The following is a 16,925-nucleotide window of genomic DNA, read 5'->3' as shown; positions in this document are numbered from 1 at the left end:
AACGTGTTTCAGAGGTTACTTCTGATGGAAATCTGGCTGACGCCGGTACACTGGCAGTGTTGGCAGAAAAAATGATTTGCAACATAAATTTCGACATATTCAACTTCAAACAGCTCCAGTATTTTTTTGGGACACCCTAGCTCTTTACTGTCTTCGGCCAAGTTGTTAGGCATCAAAAAACCTACTATTTGAAGTCATGAAACCTATGGTTTGAGCCACTTTGAGCTCTTTAGAATGGAAAATGCAAAAACGTTGGTTTTTCCATACAAATCCCCATATAAATTTGAAATGCAATGCGCCAAGCGGAGACTAAACCAATCGACTACCGATAAATTTAGGATTGTTTTGGGCTCCAAATAGAACAAAAAAAAACTTGGTTCTGGCGTTCTGCTATCAAGTTTCGTTTTTCCATATATATAATTTTCCATATAACGATTCCCCACCCTAACGAATATGAATGATAAGCGCATCACTTACTTCAATAAGGCCTGTACACGAAAGAATGCACCATTTTTATCTGTGTGTAGCTTTTTTGTCCGTGAAAAGAAATTTATGAAAAGCTGGATATAACTAGTTTGGGTGTATTATTTACATTTACAAAATTTCAGTGTTAGTTGAGATGTCATCAAAACAAGAAGAAAATCTCCAGAAGATTTTGCGCGCCGTCATAGAAAATCTGACGGCGACCATGAAATATATCGGAAGACAACTGAGAGTCACCCATACAACTATGTCTCGGGTGGTAAAATCGTTTAAGGAGTCCTAGACGACCGAGCGGCGGACTGGAAGCAGAAGAAAATCGAAGACAGCTGTGAAGGCCCGGAAGTTGTTGGAATACATACTGCAACATTTTTTTACCTTGGCTTCTATGTATGATTTTTTATGTATTTTGAGGCAAAAACACATTTTGCCGAGTTTAGACAAATTTCACCTTAAGGGGCAACAATGGTGCCATTTTGAATTTTTGAGAAATCACATTTTTTATTTTTTTTCGACGCCATTTTTTTTAAGGCAAAATATCAAAATTCTAAAAGTTTGTCTACGGAATAGCAGTTTCTTACCCATCTTCAAAAAACAGATCTTAAATCGAACAAAAACTGAGCTAAAACGGTGATTCTACGAAACAGTTTTGTTATGGTTTTGTTATTTCATTTTTCATTAATCGCAAATTGGGTTGTTTAGCTATATCAGTTTTTTATATCATCTGAAAGATCTGCATTTTCTAAGTAAAACGTGATTTGAATTTTTTTTTATCGTTGTCCTTCGCTTTTTAAATCACTATTTAAAACTGCTCGAAATCGCTACAATGACAGTTCATTCATATACCAATTGTCATTGTAGCGATTTAGAGCGAATTTTTATTCTTCATTCAAAAATCGAAGGATAATGATATAAAATTTTAAAAAATCACGTTTTGCTCAGAAAATACACTCTTTCAGATGATATATATATATAAAATCGAAAATCCGTCAATAGCTGAACAACCCAATTGTCCTATAAGCCATTTTTGAAGAGAGTTCATGAATGTGGTTTCATCATTGTTCTAAGCTGCCAATGTTTCAAAACAATAAATGGAGATGAATGTATCTTGAAACATTTTTTCCTTCCAAATTTAAATTAGGTGGTTGTGAACTTGCTCAAAAATATGTTTTTCTGATAAAAACCAAGATGGCGGCGAGACCCAAGAAAGTGGCCAATTTTCTTCTACTTCAAATGAAAGCTCTATCACTCTTCTTTACAACAATGTGCTAGTTGTAGGGGGTTTAATGACAAATTCATGAGAAATAGAGCAATAGAAAGATCAGGAATTGCTCAAAATACAACTTTTCTAAAAACATTTGACCCCTTGGTGCCCGAATGGCTCATCAATATTGACTAACCAAAATGGTTTTCACTTTTTTCACCATTTACAATCATTTAGACACAAAAACATCCTTTTTTTAAAGACCTCATGTCAGCAGTCAGACCACATACTGACCAACGCTGGAACTTAGCTCCATCGCCACAAAAAACGACCATTACAAATTTTCAATCAAATTAAACTCATTGTGCGATAACACCGCCTGGGGTGCTGCATGCAATCTCATACATGTTTTGATTTACTGGAAACAGAATCGACCAGCGATTTATTATATCTCGCAGCTGCCCATAGCGAACTAACCTACAGAGGAAACCGGCAGACACCGCACTGGTGATTGTAGATCACCTTTCACAGTGCTGAATTTTGGATCTCTCGTTTGTGTGGAAAGCACCGTCATACAGGCATTCCTTTGTGATAACTAAAACCAACCATTCTTTTAGGAACGACCACATATTTGCTGTTGTTATCTTGATGGCGTTTTCTACCATTTTCAGAACTTTATCTGCTACAAAGTTGTCCTTAACAGAATAGTTAATTGCTCTCCACAATCCAATGATTTGATGGCACTTAGAAGCGCCATTGGTGCTCTCAATGGTGTTATTATCTCAGCAGCATTTCCTATCATATTCAGAATTCCCTTATTGTCGCGATCAGACCTTATCGTCCGTATGGTACTGTCTTAGCAATAAAAATAAAATAAAAAGTTGCTACTTTTTGTATCAGGCTTCGAAGAGAAACACCTAGAGAAGTAGGGGATTTGTAGACGACAAAATGAGAAAGAAAAAAAACAAACATTTGTTTACCGTTTTCAATAGCTGTCAAGGTGTCTTTGGTAGAAAAAACTTATTCAAAAAAAAATGTTATCACTCTAATACTCGTTGTTCGTTTCAGTACGATCGGAGATCGTTGATAACTATTCAGAGTGCCCATTTTACTAGCTTTCCAGTTACAAAAATTGTTCTGGACCCGCCGATAGAACATTTCAATTTTGGTAGCATATTGAAGAGGACACCTTAAGCTTTCGAATGAGAAGTATTAGAGCGATACTAATTCGATATAAGTTCTTCCACCAGAAACACCGTGCTGTGCTGACCGCAATTGAAAAATTAACAATAGAAAAAAATGCTGGAGTGGAGTGGAGTTCTTGAGTTTGCATTAGAGGATGACTAGAGCGAGATACCTGACTTCCAGTTTTTTCATACATAATGCCCACGACACTTTTACAACGGTTAGTGCTGCCATCTGATGACTTAAATACGCATGAAACTGTGGTTATTAGCAAAATCAATTTATCGTGCATAATTCCCCAGAAGAAAATGAAATTTAAATGGCAGCACCGTATAAGGATATCGAACATTAGCTGGCAGGACCATACAAGGATATTAAAAAAAAGCTTCACTTTTCGCCACCTTGCCGTCATCATCGAATTACCAGTATACAAATTAGTTCGACTTTCGTTCACACGCAGCGACAATCGGGTCTGCTGCATACTGCAAGAGACAGGTATCTTGTACTAGTCACCTTCGATTCGAATGAATTCAATAAATTCATTACAGAAAATTCGACAACTACAGAAAGTCTTTGATTGATTGGAATGTAATAATTGGAAATGATGTCATTTTGGTGTTAACTTCACACAGCCGCTTTTCCTGTGTGATTAAACATAATGATTTAAGCGGGATTGTTTTATGAATGGAAGGAATAATAAATGGCGTATTATCAGTCTACTCCTAATCAGAACAAATTGTCGTTGTCGTTATGAACTGGGGGAAAGTGTAGACCTTAAGACAGAGTTTTTTTCTACGAAGACCTGCTGGACATATTCCGCAAAATATAAACTTCCGACATTTCTAGCAATTTCTTATCCTCTTTTTCTGACAGCTAGGTGCGCGACATCTGTCGACTGAATTCAAAGGTAGAAAGTACTGATGTAACTTTCTCATCACGAGCACATATTGAAGGTAAACAAGTTAAGATATTAGGCAAATTCGTGAATTTGAACTACCGATTACGGCTTAAGGAGGAACAACAAAACGAATGACATCTATTTTTGAGTAGATTTAGGTCGTTTCGTCGTTTCCCTCGGCGCTAGAAGCTACTTGCTAAGAATGATTTATGGTGAATTGGGGTTACGTGAGCTGAGAACGATCATGCTTGACGTTCTCTCCGGATGCACATGATGGTCTGTTCATCGGTCGGAGTAAGATGGGTGCTGAGTTCTGTTAGAGAGTCTGGCTACTGGCGGTGCTAATTGTTGTTGGTTGAGACATACTTACGCGGGCTGCCGGATCATTTGCAGGTAATTTTTCGAGAGCAGAGCGTTCATTCTTCGTTTCGTGGTGAAACTCATTAGCTCCTTCACCGTCCGTGCGAGCCCGGTTTCCTCGTAGAAGTTTCTACTGATTTCTTTTTTCTTGACACCTGGTGCCAGGGGCGGGATAGATTTTTTGATATCGGATCCGATATCCTCGATTGTGTCGATCGCTTTTATGCTACGTATCGTGTGTGACTGGTGTGTGGTTGCATCGGCTTCTTCCGAAGGACCATGTTTTTGGCAAAGCGTGAGGAATGCGTCTTCCAGGTTTGTGCAGTTGAATCGCTCCAGAATGTTGGTTGGCGTGTCTTCCGCCAGCAGAATACCGTTCCGCATCAACCCGATCTGAAAAGTATTATTGTTAGAGGAATTACCTACTGTGTATCCTTGCAACGAAACAGAGCATTGGAAAATCCTTCTGCTTTCTTACACAAGAAGCTTGTCTTGCTTCCTCGATATAGTGCGTAGTAATAATCACAGCCAGTTTGCTTGTACTTGTCGAGTCGACTAAATATTGCCATATCCGCTCGCGCAGCAGAGGATCAAGTCCCACAGTCGGTTCATCCAGAATCAGCAGTTCAGGCTCATGGACCATGGCAGCAGCAAACGATACCCTTCTCTGCTGGCCACCACTGCAATTTCCGACGTGGCTGTAATGGATTATGAAAATACAAATTATATTTGTTTAGGTGCTATAAATCACTCCCTTACCGGTCATCAGGCGGCAGTTCTAACAGATCCTTCAGTAATTTGTATCGCTCTCGTATCTTCTCCGTGGACATTCCATAGATTCGCCCAAAATAATATATTGTTTCCTTGACGGAAAACTCCTCCACCAGGGCGATATCCTGCGGCATGTAGCCGATTCGTGGTCCAGGCACACCAGAACCGGGCGTTCCTGGGGTTCCACCGAGGACGCTGATTTCACCATCGTTAAGAAATTTTCGTCCTACGATGCACGACAGGAGGGTAGTTTTGCCACAACCAGACGCTCCGAGAAGTCCGTATCTGTTAACACAAAAAGTAGAGTAGAGTAGAGTAGAGTAGAGTAGAGTAGAGTAGAGTAGAGTAGAGTAGAGTAGAGTAGAGTAGAGTAGAGTAGAGTAGAGTAGAGTAGAGTAGAGTAGAGTAGAGTAGAGTAGAGTAGAGTAGAGTAGAGTAGAGTAGAGTAGAGTAGAGTAGAGTAGAGTAGAGTAGAGTAGAGTAGAGTAGAGTAGAGTAGAGTAGAGTAGAGTAGAGTAGAGTAGAGTAGAGTAGAGTAGAGTAGAGTAGAGTAGAGTAGAGTAGAGTAGAGTAGAGTAGAGTAGAGTAGAGTAGAGTAGAGTAGAGTAGAGTAGAGTAGAGTAGAGTAGAGTAGAGTAGAGTAGAGTAGAGTAGAGTAGAGTAGAGTAGAGTAGAGTAGAGTAGAGTAGAGTAGAGTAGAGTAGAGTAGAGTAGAGTAGAGTAGAGTAGAGTAGAGTAGAGTAGAGTAGAGTAGAGTAGAGTAGAGTAGAGTAGAGTAGAGTAGAGTAGAGTAGAGTAGAGTAGAGTAGAGTAGAGTAGAGTAGAGTAGAGTAGAGTAGAGTAGAGTAGAGTAGAGTAGAGTAGAGTAGAGTAGAGTAGAGTAGAGTAGAGTAGAGTAGAGTAGAGTAGAGTAGAGTAGAGTAGAGTAGAGTAGAGTAGAGTAGAGTAGAGTAGAGTAGAGTAGAGTAGAGTAGAGTAGAGTAGAGTAGAGTAGAATGTATGCTTCAAACAGTGTTGTTTATTTATCACTGCACGATTGAACATTACTCAACGTAATTGGGTTGTTTAGCTATATCAATTTTTTATGTCATCTGAAAGAGCTGCAATTTTTAAGAAAAACGTGTTTTTCAAAAACTTTCTGTCGTTGTCATTCAACTTTCAAATCACGAATTTAAACTGCTCGAAATCTGCTCGAAATCGCTACAATGTCAGTTCGCCCATATATAAACTGTCATTGTAGCGATTTCTATTTTTTAATTTAAAAATCGAAGAATGATGATATAAAATTTTAAAAAACCACGTTTTGCTCAGGAAATTACACTGTTTTACCTGATATATTAAAATCAAAAGTCCGTGAGTAGCTAAACATCCCAATTCCACGATCAGTTTACAAACGCCGATTTTTTCCTTAAACCATCGTTAAAGTACTCTTTTTTACTCTTTTTTCGAACCATGATCTTTAACCTTGCAGTGGGCGAACTGCGACAACGAAGCAACGGCGCTTCGGACGAGCGAATGGGGACAAGATGTGTTGATTTTTGTCTCAATGTCAAGGTTGTTTCAACTTTCACTTCGTGTTGAAAGGGGTTAACTGAACTTGTTTGTAACGAAAACTCACGTAACCACTGACAACGAAATATGGCGCAGTGTAGGTGGATTGCGTTGGTTGTTTCCTTTTTTTTCGCTCGTTTGTTATGCGACCAATTACACTGGCGGAAACGTAACTGGCATTGGAATGAGGCATCTTTTAATTGGTGAACGTGGTTCAGATAGCAATAATTGGTTCGCCACGTTCACCGTAGTTGCGTTAAGTGCATGGGTTGGGTCAAGTGCATTGAATGTCAAAATGAATAATGGATGGCAACAACACAATTGAAGAGTTATGAGTTATGTCAAAAAAAAAAAAAAAACTCTAATGAGATGTTAGGCAGTTTAAACCGTTTATTGGGCAATCAAAACGTTTATATTATGCCAGATTGGGTGTTTGTAAACAGACTCACATGGATCCTCGAGTAACGCTCATATCCAGGTGGTTCAGTACTATTTTTTTATTCGGATCTTTCGCCTTCCCATAGAATTTGTACCCGGAATGAACTTCGACTGCGGTCATGGTGAATGTTGTTTTCCGAGATATCCTGCAAAAAAAAACGAAGAAAATTTGAATCAGTTTATAGTCAATTGTCGTAAAAACTTGTTTTATAACATTTTTAAAGTAGTGAACATAATAGGAAAGAATATGAAATAAATTAAATAATTACAAAAAACTACTTGGCAACAGCGCCGTTCAACAAAACAGAGAAAATGTAAAAGGCAGCCACATTTGTTTTCCAACCATTTTGCTGATATCCATTTCAAACTCGTTATTTTTCTGACATAATCTTCAATCGTAGACGTAGTAGCGCTGATTTGAATAGAAGAAAACGGTGGTGTTGTTGACCTTGTTTCTGAATCAGCTGAGGTAAATGCGAAAGCCGACAGCACAACCAAGCGCTGGCGGTATTTTTGTTCACTCGTGCGCCTGATGATTTCATTCATTTTTTTTCCACCGTCGTCGTCGTCACGCCGCCGTCAGTCAGAACCGAAACGATGCACTCGTCATTTGGAGCATTGAAGTCTCTTGTTTTATTTACGCTTATTCACCTTCGAAGTCTCCCTCGAAAAAAAAATTACAGTATGGTGAAAACATTGCCATGATTCACTGAATTTTCCTGTTAGCTTTGGCTTTTTGATTTTGGTGCTGCTTGTGCATGTGTTACTACATTTTTTCCGGGGAATTTGGTTTCAACATGACGACAGTGAGGATTAATATTGTTAAAATGAAACACAATATTCAGAGGAGTTACAAATTTTATTCTTGATTTGTGAATGCCACTCGCACACTCTATCTGAAATTGTGCATTTTCAAGTGTTTTTCATGTAGTATTGCGGTTAATATTATACAAAATAGGGTATATAATAATAATATAATAGGGTAGGTTTACTCCGGCAGGTTACCTTTTACGTTCGCGGTGGCTTCACACGCCGAAGAGCTTCGTCGTATTTGACGAATCACTGTGCTGTACGGAATCAAAAAGACTGACTAAAACTGCACATAAATTGGTCATGCGGTCAGTCATTGCCAGCGGCAACACCCGGGGGCATTTTCGACTAGCAAAAAGGGTGATTATTACAGTCCAGTCCGAATCGTGTATTACTACATAATTGCCGTAATTTACACGATTTCACCAGTGCGTTGATTCAAAAGATCTTTGTTCAGATTGAATAGGTAATGATGCTTTACAAACTCGTATTGGCATGTGTCGGGCATAGGTTTGAAAACGATCTGTTTCTGGATCATTGCCACTTCGTACGATACATAGCGAGTCCAGTTTTGTTCTCGCGGAAAAACATACGTATATACACCCTGAGTACGTAGTAAAACGCTGAGAAAATAGCCTACAAATAATTGATTTCGCAGTATTGTTTTTTGAGATCATGTAGATTATAATCAAGGGTGGTTGTGCAACATCGGGATTTGATTCCTCTGTCACACTGCAATTAAGGTAAACGCATCTTGTGTAAGCAAACAAATAATTATCGGCAGCATGTTAAGCTTAAACGCTAAAAAGTGTGTATAGAGTATTGCATTCTTCGACCTACTCGCACTCACCCTAACGAATCTTCACAGCATCGAGAATTGCAACGAAACCCACCGTCGAAAACCATCGATTAATAATTGATGAGCTGTCAGCAAACGATGACAACAAGGCATTGAACGTTGAAAGAATAAGTCGCAGAATAACATTACCTCTTCCTATAGTTCGCACAGCGAGAGGACCAAGAACCTTGGTAAGAGCATCGAAGAGGTGCTTCGAAAGTTTAAGGCCAACATCTGTGTGATCAAGCCAAGGAAAGAGGAGTTATTTTTTTCTGTCTTGTTTTGTACGTGAGGCTAAGCCGCGGAAGGGGCACCAGAGAAGGTCTAGCCTATTATGAATGTTTAGTTCGTGTCTGTAGAAAAGTTTTTGCAAGTTTGAAGTTTTCGGACATCGTGAGGAAGTGGCAATACGGCCGGCGGAAAAGCGCGAAGTTGGAGCTGACACTTGATGTCGGCTTGATGACACTGCAGAATTATGCCTATAAGTTGCAATTTTTCAGATGCAAGAAGGTGGTTGAAAGTGGATTTTAATATGGCTCTTCACATTAAGAACATATGACATGGTTTGGAAATTTAAATTTTAATGCAGCAGAACTTGTGGTTTGATTGCTAGTTTTATATTGATGCAGGTTCTCCACTAAACATGCTGCATTAAAATTGCAATATCTCGAAAACTAGAGCAGATAGAGAGTTGGTGTCAGAAAACGAATGGTTTAAAACGTCCAATTTGAGATGAAAAAGACAACAATGTTAATTACGTTTTTTTCTTGTGAAAAAACATCAGAATATATTTAAAATTGTACCATTTTTTTAAGAAAAATCATCCACCCGTGGTTTTGATGAGAAAGTAATCATAGGTAGAATTTCTACCTGGGATTACAAATATGTACGTTTAACAAAAATAGTACGGAAATGAACCAATTTAGACAAAATTTCTATACAACTCCATGTAGCTTGCAAAGCTAACAAGTCACGACCTCGCTACTACTGATGCACGTGTCAGTCCAGAGTACCTTGCCATTCATATATCCTGGTTAGCTGATGCGTTATTTACGTCAAAATTTCATGTGCGATTCGTCAGGTTGAAAAACGTTTGTTGTATACGTTATTTCGTTTGCGTCATTTCATGTCATGAAAATTCACCAAACGTCGATTAACCCATAAGCAAAGTCAACACCATAGTGACGATCGGGCTTTTTTCCGCCGCGTTACTTTCGTCGATTTTATGAGTGCGTATCTGAAATGGAAATTTATTTCGCAAATTCGTCGTTTTGCTAGTAAAAAGGTGTAAGCAGAAAAATGTAAGCGGATTAGTGTGATTTTGTGATATACGTCTATTTGAAAAATTACGCGCGTTATATTTCATTACTCGTGATTTCACTTCTGAGACTCCAAGCTGTTCTCACTTTGCGTGCTGATTTCTGATAGAGGCGTAGGTATTAGTCTTCTGCATTGGGGCGTTTTGCCTACAGTCTTTATATTTACAGTCTGGCGGAGTGGATTTGGGAACCAATTTAAACTGTTATAACAAGAACCAGTCGTATAGAATCTCCATTGATTGGTTCCCGTTGTAACAGTTCAATAGGTTCCCGAATCCACTCCGCCAGACTAGTAATATATACAGTTATTAGTCATCACAAAACACAATAATTGCAGTGCATTGCTAACTAAATAGTCAACTTAAACTCACAAAATATTTGTTGATTGTAATAAGTTAAACTAATTTAGCGGGTAATGCATGTATTCTTACGAGGATGCGAAAAATGAACGAGAACAGAAGTAGTGACATAGATTTAGAAAAAAAAATCAAATAAATCCCTCAAAATATTCAACAAAACGTCGTGACGTACTTCTCCTGGTAGTGCCATTAATATGGGACATAAAATGACAAAGGTTATTTTTGATCAATATTTGCGTGACACAGTGTATATTTTTTTACAAGACATGGATGAATCCAATCTCTTTGCTCTCAACGAATAATTTGTATTATTTTTATTGTAGGTGCTGCTAGAGAACCACAACTGAAATTTTCCGAACTTAATTTTGATAGATTTAGTTTTTCGGCTTTGCAGTCTCGGTGAATAATCTGAACAGAAACTTACTTTGAGAATATTTTCCTGAGCGTCTTAGTAGAATAACATAAGGATTCAGAAAAAACTGATGATGGTTGTATGTAGCATCTGAAATACGTATCTGTGCGGACTAGTAATATATTCTACTACATTTACTTCGCAAATGTAGTAGAGTGTAATGGAAACATAAAATTCTTTTTTCTGATTTCGTAGCAAATTAATTCATATCCGACGATTCGGCCGATTGTTGAAGCCTTTTTCAAAGGACTCTTAAAATAGTTTATTAAACGCTATTCCACAATAGATTCGGTATGCAAATTATTTACTATCGTTAATTTACAAAGGTAACGTTCTTCGTTTAGAGCAGAGCTTTGCGGTATGTTTGGAAGATACTTGAATCAAGTTTTAAACTTTCGGGGTAGGGAATATTGTTTCAAATGATTCCTATTTTTATACATTGTACGCCTGCAATTCTCCTACCGTTCTTTAACCCTTCGTGCATTTGTAGTTTTTCCTCCTTTATGATTAGTTTTGGACTGGGAGGGAGAAACGGATACGAAGCTGTGGAAGTGTCAAAATGAACCAGAATAAACTGTCATTGACTGTCATTGAACCAAAAGAAAAAAAAGCATTTTTTTGTAATGAGTATTGTTATAACTGCAAGGTATCACGTTGCTTGAAAAAATATTAATCGCAAACAGTTTTTGTATTCATTGTCGTTTTGAAAAATATTCTGGTTTATTTTTACGTAAAATAATAAATTTCATAAGCTCAAAGTAATAAGTAGGGTAGAACTGCTTAATATAGACCACTTCCTTTAGTGGACCACCTGAATACCTTATTTTGATAGGTTCTTTGACAATGTCAATAATGTTCTTCACAAGAAATGTTGCAATAGACGTTTACTATAATATTCTTCATTAAAGCTATACAAAATATCTTTTAATACCTTTTAATGCTGGATCGAAATCCGTACACCTAAGCACATGATAATCTTCGACGGTCAATATAAAATCAAGAAATCACATATTGCTTTAAACTGACATATTTAGTTATAGATCTACTTATATTTTATCACTATTTTCCAGCAAAATGATTAAAATCACTCCGAAACTCGAAAAAATCATGTTTAAATAGAACATGTTTTGAATCGAAATCCGTACACAGTTTTTTGTCTGAATCAAAACCCGTACACTTTTGAATCGAAATCCGCACACACGCGATTTAGACTGGATCAAAGTCCATACAACAATAAACTAAACTCCGTATAGATGAAGAAGTACAAAAATGAACATCTTTTATTTAGAATTTATATTTAAATTACCGAAAAAGTATATTTGAGGATCAACTGGCTCCTAAAGTTTCACACGGTTTTCAAATTTTTGATATCAGCTGAAATAGTGCAATTTTCGTAGCGTTTCGTAGTAACCGGAACGCCGGAACCTCTCGAAGCTTCCCGGTACGACTTTCCCATGCGCACCTCAGTCACAGCTCGTTTAAAATTGTTTGCCGTACATTTATACTTGTTTTCTTCCATTATATACTGAAAACAAGAAGAAAGTTCAACAATATATGCATGATACACACGCTGTACGGATTTCAATTCAAGCAAATAAAAAGAATCAAAATCCGTACGGCACAGTTTTTGTTAAATAAATACAACTTACATTATTTATTAGGCAATATACAGTTCGAAAATGACAAAGACTTACCTTTTCCATCAATTTTAAAAAGATTCACAGAGTTAAACACTTATATTCCACTTGAAAATCGTTTTTATCTGAAGAACGTTTCCTTAGTAAATTCTCTAACGATACAACGAAATGACAACTGAAACCGATACACGATTGATTTTTCATTTTTAATATTTTTATTTCATGGCCTACTGGCGCATAGTTTAATTTAACAGAAGGCCAACAACTCAACGGATATGCACATGTAACTATCATATAAATTTTCACTTTTATAATGCTTAAAACTGAAGAAAAACAATAAGGTGTACGGATTTCGATACTGTACGGGTTTCGATCCAGCACGGTAACAGCTGCCTGGTTTGCCAAGGTTCGTTAACGTTTTCATCAGAGATGGCTGTACCAAAAACTGTACTGACATCACACTTTCCGAACGAAAATAACCAGATTCTTGATGAACGGGTAGAATAATAATGTCTTTAAAAGATAAGCAGTCAATTCCACAAAAAAAACACCTAAAATTTTGAAAAAATAGTGGTCAAATCAAGAATAAAAAAAATACTGGTTTTCTTACTTCGACACGCTTCATTTCGAGCAAGAGCGATCAGCACGCTGCTGTCTCGCTGAACCCTACCTAAATGGATTTTTATTTACATCGAAGTAACACACCGAAGCATAGTTACCATAGATGTGTAATGATCGTGTTATTGTAAAAAATTGCATCTAAATGGGAAAAGCGCCGAAAATTGTTGAAAAATATACTGAAGCAGCTCTTACCGAGTGTCTTTAAGCAATAAAAAGTGGTGTTTCGACTAGAGAAGCTTCCACGATCCACCGTAATGTTTCACCGTAAGTAGACCTGGCCCAATTTGTTGTGGTCCAAATTAGGAAACGGTGGCCCAATTAAGTAAATTGAAGCGATGATTTATTTCTTTTATAATAAGAAAATAGAGGTATTATCTTGTTGTTTTTCATGCAGAAAAGATAGAAAACATGTTACTTCATGTTTATACATAATGAAATACTTAATACTTAGTTATACCCTAATGTCAGCGTACTTCGATTATTAAACTTGCGCTTTTCTGGATTTGAGGCTTTGGTTACAATTTCGAACACACTTTATCACGGTCGCATGTTGATTCTCGTTTCACAAAATAGTGAGACGTAAGATTGTAAAATTGTAACCCCGAAAAATCTGCTTCGCAGGTTGCGCTCTCGTACACATTTTCAGAAAGTCTGCGTCAATATATATAAACTCAAAACTCTGAAGAAACTTTTATACAACAGCAAATTGAAAAAACACAGACTCGAAAAATTTGTGTTTTGCAGACAAGTTTCTCATTCAGTATTCTTTTTTTTTTTTGTTCATCTATAATTTATTCGACACGGCACAAATACAATTCAATGTTTAACGGCGCCAATTATATCTGGTAGCTTACTTTCTAAAGTATCTTAATAACTAAAAGCAAATTTTTTATCCTCGCTGCCGACTACGAGCTGAAGCTAAATGTAACTTAAAGCTATAATATTTTGCATTAAAAGCACTGGTTTACTGTATGATGGTTTTCATTGCCATAGGTAAGCACATGTTCCGCTGCTGGGCCAAGATATTACGGACTGGCATATTGGGTTGTCTCCCTCGGGCCTTGAGAGTATCGTGCGGGTCTGATTGCTGTTTCCGGATCTGGCGTCTTAACGTTTTCTTGTCGTTAGGCTGGATGCAGGCGGAAGGGGGTAGGCCTAAACTAGGGCGTGGATGGATTTCAGGAAAACGTATATAAGGGACATGTAGGATAGGTCACGGCTCGCCAAGACATCACGAACAGGAACAGCCGACTGCCTACCTTCGGCCTGCAGGGAAGCTATTAATTTAGACCTGGCGTCACGGTGTACAGGGCATGACCAAACAACGTGCTCTATGTCGTGATAACCTTCACCACAGGCACAGATACCACTTTCCCCGAGCCCAGCACGACGGAGATGCGCGTCAAATCTATAGTGATTTGACATAAGCCGGGACATCACGCAAATGAAATCCCGACCTACATCCAACCCCTTGAACCACGGGTTCGTTGACATCTTGGGGATTATGGAATGTAACCACCTTCCCAGTTCCCCTCTGGTCCAAGCATTTTGCCAACTGATGATCGTGTTCTGACGTACGAATGAGAAAAATTCATTAAAGGCAATTGGTCTTTCATAAATTCCACCGTTTGTTGCGCCCACCTTAGCCAGAGAGTCCACTTTCTCATTGCCCGGTATCGAGCAGTGAGAAGGGACCCACGCTAAGGTAATCTGATACGATTTTTCGGATAAAGCACTCAGATGTTCCCGTATTTTCCCCAGGAAATACGGAGAGTGCTTAACATCTTTCATCGATCGGAGAGCCTCAATGGAACTGAGACTGTCCGTAAAGATGAAATAATGGTCCGTGGGCATTTTTTCGATAATCCCTAGGGTGTACTGAATTGCAGCCAATTCTGCGACGTAAACAGAAGCAGGATTATCAAGCTTATGGGAGACGGTTAAATTGTTATTGAAAATACCGAAGCCAGTGGACCCATCAAGAAGTGATCCGTCAGTGTAGAACATATTGTCGCAGTTGATGTTTCGATATTTATTGGAAAAATTTTTGGGGATCTGCTGCACGCGTAAATGATTCGGGATTCCACGAGTTTCTTCTATCATGGATGTATCGAAAAACACAGTAGAATCAGAAGTATTTGATAAGTCGACACGATTTGGAATATTCGAAGAAGGGTTAATATTATGGGACATGTGATTGAAATACAATGTCATAAAACGGGTTTGAGAATTAAGTTCGATTAACCTTTCAAAATTTTTAACCACAGGACGGTTTAAGACCTCACATTTGATAAGAATGCGAGAAGACAGGCTCCAGAAGCGGTTTTTCAATGGTAGTACTCCAGCTAAGACCTCCAAACTCATCGTATGGGTCGACTGCATGCAACCCAAGGCGATACGCAAACAACGATATTGTATTCGCTCCAGTTTGATCAAATGTGTGTTTGCTGCGGAGCGAAAGCAGAAACACCCGTACTCAATGACAGACAATATCGTTGTTTGGTAAAGCCTTATAAGGTCTCCTGGGTGGGCTCCCCGGTTATTGTACGAAGAAAATTCACTCTTTGTTGACATTTTTTCATCAGATACCTAACGTGACAACCCCAGGTGCCTTTTGAGTCGAACCATACACCAAGATATTTGTGTACCAAAACCTGAGAAATCGTTTTACCCATTAATTGTATTTGAAGCTGAGCAGGTTCATGCTTCCTAAAAAAAACTACTATCTCAGTCTTCTCCGGAGAGAATTCGATACCTAGCTGTAAAGCCCAAGCAGACAAATTGTCCAAGCTATCTTGCAATGGTCCTTGCAAATCGGCAGCTTTGGCCCCTGTAACAGAGATTACACTGTCGTCTGCAAGTTGTCTTATCGTGCATGAATTTTCCAGACATTCGTCGATGTCATTTACATAAAAGTTGTAAAGAAGGGGGCTTAAACATGAGCCCTGGGGAAGACCCATGTAGCTAATGCGAAAAGTTGCCAAATCGCCGTGCGTAAAATGCATGTGCTTTTCGGACAGCAAATTGTGCAAAAAATTGTTCAAAATTGGAGAAAATCCTTGTCGGTGAAGTTTACCCGAAAGAATGTCGATAGAAACGGAATCAAAAGCCCCCTTAATGTCCAATCCTGCGGTACAATGTTTTGCTCCAGGAACTTATTGAACAAGTTCAACAAGCGCCTCTTGGCATTGCCGGGTAGATTCTTCAACAAGTTGAATTTGATTCTATCTAACCCAGGTGCGTTATTGTTACAGGACAGGAGGGCAACTGAAAATTCTGCCATCGTAAAAGGTGATTCTATCGCGTCGTGCCCCGGAGACGTATCGCGAACAAAGTTTTGCGCAGGAACAGAGTCCGGACATACTTTCCTGGCAAAATCAAATATCCACCGACTTGAAGACTCCTCGCTTTCGCTGACCGTTACGCGATTCCGCATTCTTCGGGCTGTGTTCCAAAGAGTGCTCATCGATGTCTCCCTCGACGTCTCGTTCACGAACCGACGCCAATATCCGCGTTTCTTTGCTTTAGCCAGGCTTTTAAGCTTGGTATTAAGCTCCGAATACCGTATATAGTCGTCGGGTATACCTCCCTTCTGGAAGGCCAAAAACGCGTCGGATCTTTGCGTGTAGACATCGGAGCACTCTTTGTCCCACCACGGAGTTGGAGGCCGCTCTTTGATCGTTACGCCGGGATATTTCTTCGTTTGGGCTTGCAACGCGGCGTCGAGGATTAAGCCCGCGAGGAGGTTGTATTCTTCAAGTGGTGGGTGATGTTGAATCGACTCGACCGCTTTTGAAATCATTTCCTCGTATAACTTCCAATCGACATTCCGTGTGAGGTCATACGGAATGTCAATTGGTCGCATGCGAGTTGAACCGTTAGTAATTGAAATAAGAATAGGCAGATGGTCGCTACCGTGAGGATCGAGGATTACCTTCCATGTGCAATCCAACCGTAGCGACGTCAAACATAAGGATAGATCCAAAGCGCTTGGGCGCGCACGTGTCATTTCACCGTTGTTCAAAATAGTCATGTCGAAGTC

General features: G+C 38.8%; 1 protein-coding gene across 5 annotated transcripts in view; it reads right to left on the bottom strand.

Annotated features, from left to right (window-relative positions):
• Positions 1–16,925, bottom strand: part of LOC129733915 (ABC transporter G family member 20) — a 49,366-nt gene that overhangs the window by 7,041 nt on the left and 25,400 nt on the right. For 4 of the 5 annotated variants that reach the window (XM_055695529.1, XM_055695531.1, XM_055695530.1 and 1 more), the window contains 4 exons: positions 6,899–7,033; positions 4,887–5,183; positions 4,606–4,825; positions 4,138–4,520 (listed from right to left, as the gene is read on the bottom strand). In XM_055695529.1, coding sequence (XP_055551504.1) covers positions 4,138–4,520; positions 4,606–4,825; positions 4,887–5,183; positions 6,899–7,008 — 1,010 coding nt within the window. In that variant the 5' untranslated portion in view covers positions 7,009–7,033. Of the gene's footprint in view, positions 1–4,137; positions 4,521–4,605; positions 4,826–4,886; positions 5,184–6,898; positions 7,034–7,156; positions 7,176–16,925 lie in introns of those variants that run through there. The other variant, XM_055695534.1, reaches the window with a different exon arrangement.

This window comes from Wyeomyia smithii, chromosome 1 (genome assembly GCF_029784165.1).
Source record: "Wyeomyia smithii strain HCP4-BCI-WySm-NY-G18 chromosome 1, ASM2978416v1, whole genome shotgun sequence".
Taxonomy (NCBI): Eukaryota; Metazoa; Arthropoda; class Insecta; order Diptera; family Culicidae; genus Wyeomyia; species Wyeomyia smithii.
The sequence above is the reverse complement of the archived record's forward strand: the minus strand, read 5'-3'. Positions and strand labels throughout refer to the sequence as shown.